General features: G+C 37.2%; 1 protein-coding gene across 2 annotated transcripts; it reads right to left on the bottom strand.

Annotated features, from left to right (window-relative positions):
• Positions 1-3,013: 3,013 nt before the first annotated feature.
• LOC115623107 (cyclin-dependent kinase 2-associated protein 2) lies at positions 3,014-4,027 on the bottom strand. Of its 2 annotated transcripts, XM_030517314.1 has the most exons (3): positions 3,704-4,027; positions 3,559-3,661; positions 3,014-3,501 (listed from the first exon to the last, which is right to left on the bottom strand). In XM_030517314.1, the coding sequence occupies exons 1-3, from the start codon at positions 3,998-4,000 to the stop codon at positions 3,278-3,280; spliced, it is 624 nt and encodes a 207-aa protein (XP_030373174.1). In that variant the 5' UTR covers positions 4,001-4,027; the 3' UTR covers positions 3,014-3,277. The 2 variants fall into 2 exon arrangements, with proteins under 2 accessions (XP_030373174.1, XP_030373173.1); XM_030517313.1 differs by having other exon boundaries at positions 3,559-4,027.
• Positions 4,028-4,438: the final 411 nt, after the last annotated feature.

Genomic DNA, 4,438 nt, shown 5'->3' on the forward strand with positions numbered 1-4,438 from the left:
TAGTTCAAAACTCTGAAACAGCCATTTGAAAACATGTGGACATTATGGTTTTGAGAATAATATCAAGTCTACAAAACTCTTTTACAATACTCTATTAAATTTAGTTACATTTAGTTTATTTATGCCACCTAGTTTACGCATTTCTGCGACTAAAATATTTATATTTAAACAAATTGTAAATTGGTAAAAAGTGCAAATGAATTTTATTATTTAAACAAATTGTAAATTGGTAAAAAGTGCAAATGAATTTTATTATTTAAACAAATTGTAAATTGGTAAAAAGTGCAAATGAATTTTTGTTTGAAAAGAGGAAATACATTTTTACAATTAAATGGTTTTTGTTGTTGTTTGAATATATGTATTTAAAAGAAAAACAGTATCCAGCTCTGGACTACTTTAAGATAACCTTTCAATAACAGCTTTTTGATATGGTCATCTGAAATGGTCGGTCCTTACAATTTATTTGCGAACATACAGAAAGCAACCGAGATTTAACCTTATAGCCCCTACAGTGTGTGGGGAGTTGTGATTTAAAAAAACCTGACAGGTGGGCATTAGGATCTTCCTTTCATCTTTATGGATGTTACAAAGCTTGCACAAAAGTATAAAACTGAGCAATGAAAATTCTCGTTTTATAACTTGTTGTCGAAGGGTAAACTTCAATCTAGGCATGACTATGCAAAACATATAAAATGCCATATTAGAATGATTTTTATTTATTTATAGTATTAGCCATTTATCACTTCGTTGTGCCATTACGTTTTAACTGCCAGCTATACAAACAAGTATTTCCTTTCGCCAATTCTTTGGGTTTATGAGCAACACTTTCACTGTTAATAAAACTATTTAAAATTATTTTTTATTTTTTTTTTAATGTACCTTTTGTTTGAACTTAAATGGCTTTTCTCACCTCATCCTATGGGTCCTCTAGTACTGTGATATTTTGAGCGATTTCTCTCCAAAATCGCTCGCAAAGTACTTAAACATCAATCAATAGCGAATTTCCCATGCGCTCAAAGCGATTTCAAAATCATAAATCATAAATGTTAGGCTTAGACCCACGCCGAACCACACCATAAATCTCAAGATTCATTAAGTGCAACTGAAAATTACGCGCGAATGGTGCTCGTAGCTTGAAAGCTTTAGATACCTATGAACATATATAGATACAAATACCTATGTATATACAAACATATGTATAAGTACATATATAGTTTTTTTTATTTACGTACAAATATGGTTGAGTTAGCTTCGGGTTCTGTTTTTGGCGCGCTTTCGTTGCCCAGCCTCTTGTGCAGGCCCCAAAACCTTGTGCGACCTTCAAATGGTCAACTCCACTTTACACACACACTCACACACACACACTCGCACACACACTCGATCACATGCGATCACGCCACTTCGCTTCGACAGCCCCACGAGAATGCGGCGTTGTTGCCAAGCTTCTTGGCTACATGTTGCTGGTCAGTTGGTGTTGACGGAAATGTTGCCGAGCGGATGAGCACAGGAGAGAAGCTGACGTTGAAGTTTACCTGAAGGCTGAACTGCCAAGAAGAAGCAACAAGAAGCAGCAACAACAGCGGTTGCGACCCGCCTCGTAACATGTTTTATGCATCCGCAGCAATACAAAAATGTATATTCGCGTATATACATACATATGTACATATTCAAAGCGGGCAATGTTAAGGAAAACAACAACAGCAAAATACTTTTAAAGGCTGAAAACTAAAAATGGCGAAGGTCGTTCAAAGGCAACGCAAAACTTTCATACCCTTTTCCCCTAAATCGGCTGCTATGATTTGATTGTCTTGTTTGTAATGCCCAAGAACTTGTTTCCTTAGATTAGTCTCTATTAGGGCTTTTCCTTAATTAAATGGAATATAAACTATCACTTTATATGCGGATACGGAAAATACAGATTCTTTCTGCAGATTAAAATGTGGATCACATTTCCAAAATTGAAGATTAATATGTTTTAGTAGATATGTAAGCCTATTAAAGTTCTTAGACATTATTTCTGTGCGTATACTACAAAACGCCAATTCTTTAAAACAGTTGTTGTTGAAAACATATTCTGAATAGAATAAAAATAAAGTGAAAAGAGTGCTTTTAATTATTAATCGAGGAAGTTCGGATCTGGAGTTCGATTGAATTGTGCAGAATAGAAATGATCATAGTAAATTATTTGATATTCGAAAGTCGATAAAGGCATTTGGTTTTAATAATATTTCCGGTTTCTTATAATTCGATAAAATTCGGACACTGTTAGATAATAAGATTTCCAAATAAATTTGATCGAAACGGAGTATTATTTGATAATTGTTAATAATAAAAAAACACAAATATGAAGCAAAAGCGAATTCCTAAACTATTTAAAGCTTTTCTTTTTTGGAACAGGAAGATTACGGTTGAAATTCAAATCGTTCTTTAAAGTAATAGTGTATTAAGCCTTCGAGTGACTAAAATTTCTTTTTTTGTTGGTTTCTTGATGGGATTGTTTTTGGTTTCAATGTTTATGTTTCGCCTGAAATACAGTAGTAGACCCGCTGAGATTTATCCGCGAGCCTGAACGACGTTGATAAGAGTCACCTAATTGCTCCTGAATCTGAAATGGACATTAACAGCGCGATTTACGTATATACTACAAGTATATACTGAACATATATATACATATATACTTTTAATTTCCACAATGTTCCCATCATAAAAACAGCAATTGTCGACTGGTTTCCATTTTGGCAACGTTGCTCCGTTTCTGTCTGTCAGTCAGTCAGACAGTCAGCCTGCCAGTCAGTCAGTCAGTTAGTCAGACAGTAATTTTCTTCTTTTTTGCCATCTCACGTTATTTTGATTCCATTTCGTTAACATTTCATTTGGGGAGTTGGAGTTGATGTTGGCCAGCAGCCGCCTGCTTGTCGCTTACCTTGGTATTTGGGTCAAGCGGCGACACTTTGGTCGAATGCCTTGATGTATTACCTGCTGGGCCGAAGCGATAAAGCATGTGGTATTATTACGCGAAATGTGTTTATTATCGCCAGTAAAAGTATGAAATTATTTCTTCATACAATATTATTATTTTTATTTTTGATTTGCTCGAATGGGGCGGCAATTGGAAGCTTACATCTTACGCTAATGGGAGCTACAGTGAAGTTTGTCTGAATGTAAGCTTTATAAATGAGTTTGGTTTGAGTGCAGCTTTCTTTTTTGCAGTACAGCAGTTCCCAGCATCTAGCCTGAGTGCAGGATGAGGATGTACGGCATGTGTTTGTGGACGACCTTAATATAAAGTTGGATGGCTTGGCTCTGACTTATCTTCAGACTCGCGACTCAGCAATATGAGGCATTGGCGCAGAATGACGCGCGCATGCGCAATGTCGCGCAGCAAACGCTCTTTTGGCGCACGCAATCCCATGGCAGAGGGAGCCAGATTGGATGGCATCCCAGCGATAATGGTCAATAGATCATTGTACTTGTTGGCAATGTTGGCATTCGGCTCGAGAACTGTAGAAAATGTGTTAGCATAGTACAAGTATGTTGCTTATTAGCGGTTCCACTTACTGATGCCACCCATAGGTACGGGTGTGGTTGGTCCCAGTCCGAAAATGTTGCCTTCCAAAGATAGGACAGGGGGTCCGCCGCCCGAAGCCGACATCAGCTGCAACTGAGACTGCATATACTTGGTGTATTCCAACTTGGCCATTACCTGCTTGTACTCGTTGGCATATGCGACTGCATCCGTGGCCAGCTTCTGCTGCGGCGACGGTCCACTACTTGTATAAGGCAGCTTGCCTGGCCGAGCAGCTCCGAAGCTGGCAATTTTCGGCGCACTCAACGGGATGCGCGTGATTTCCACACAAGGCGGATGTGACGGCTTTGGCGGTTTTGTGGCACCGGAAGCAGTATTGGCATCATTTGCGTTATGCTGCTTTGTATTTGGCACGGCCGTCACCGTTATGTCGCTATATTTGCAACGAAAAGTTTCAATATCAAGATACTCCATTATTCCGTTCACTCTATTTCACGCTGCACAGTTTTTGATTTGCACAAACAAGTAGAAAGGACGTAAGGAGTTAAATTTCAAAGCCTACCTAGCCACAAATAAAATAAACACTGTTCACATAAACAAATACAAGTAGTTTGCTAAAGTTCGTTCAAATGGTCAGATCAAGATGTTGGCTGCATATCGACTCTTCTATCTGGTTTTACGATCAACAAATGAATTGCCTTATTATTCCTGAAGAGCTCCAAAGTATTTTTCTAAATTGAATTTCAAACTGTTTGAAATCTACAGGTCATTAGAGTGAAGTAATAATAAACTCTTTAAACACTATGCGCCTTTATTAATAATTTAGTTTTAAATGTTATTTTATACAGAATGAGAAAAATAGTCCTTGTTTCTAAATTTGTTATTACACTTAACTAAATATTTCATTAATTA

This window comes from Scaptodrosophila lebanonensis, unplaced genomic scaffold (assembly GCF_003285725.1).
Source record: "Scaptodrosophila lebanonensis strain 11010-0011.00,11010-0021.00 unplaced genomic scaffold, SlebRS2 tig00000043-arrow-pilon, whole genome shotgun sequence".
NCBI lineage: Eukaryota > Metazoa > Arthropoda > Insecta > Diptera > Drosophilidae > Scaptodrosophila > Scaptodrosophila lebanonensis.

What these genes read in the sequence shown, in the direction of transcription:
- LOC115623107 (XM_030517313.1), bottom strand. Translation starts at nt 4,000, where the DNA reads ATGGAGTATCTTGATATTGAAACTTTTCGTTGCAAATATAGCGACATA. An exon ending in CGTACCTATGGGTGGCATCA is followed by an intron (nt 3,502 to 3,558) that starts GTAAGTGGAACC and finishes CATTTTCTACAG; the next exon opens with TTCTCGAGCCGAATGCCAAC.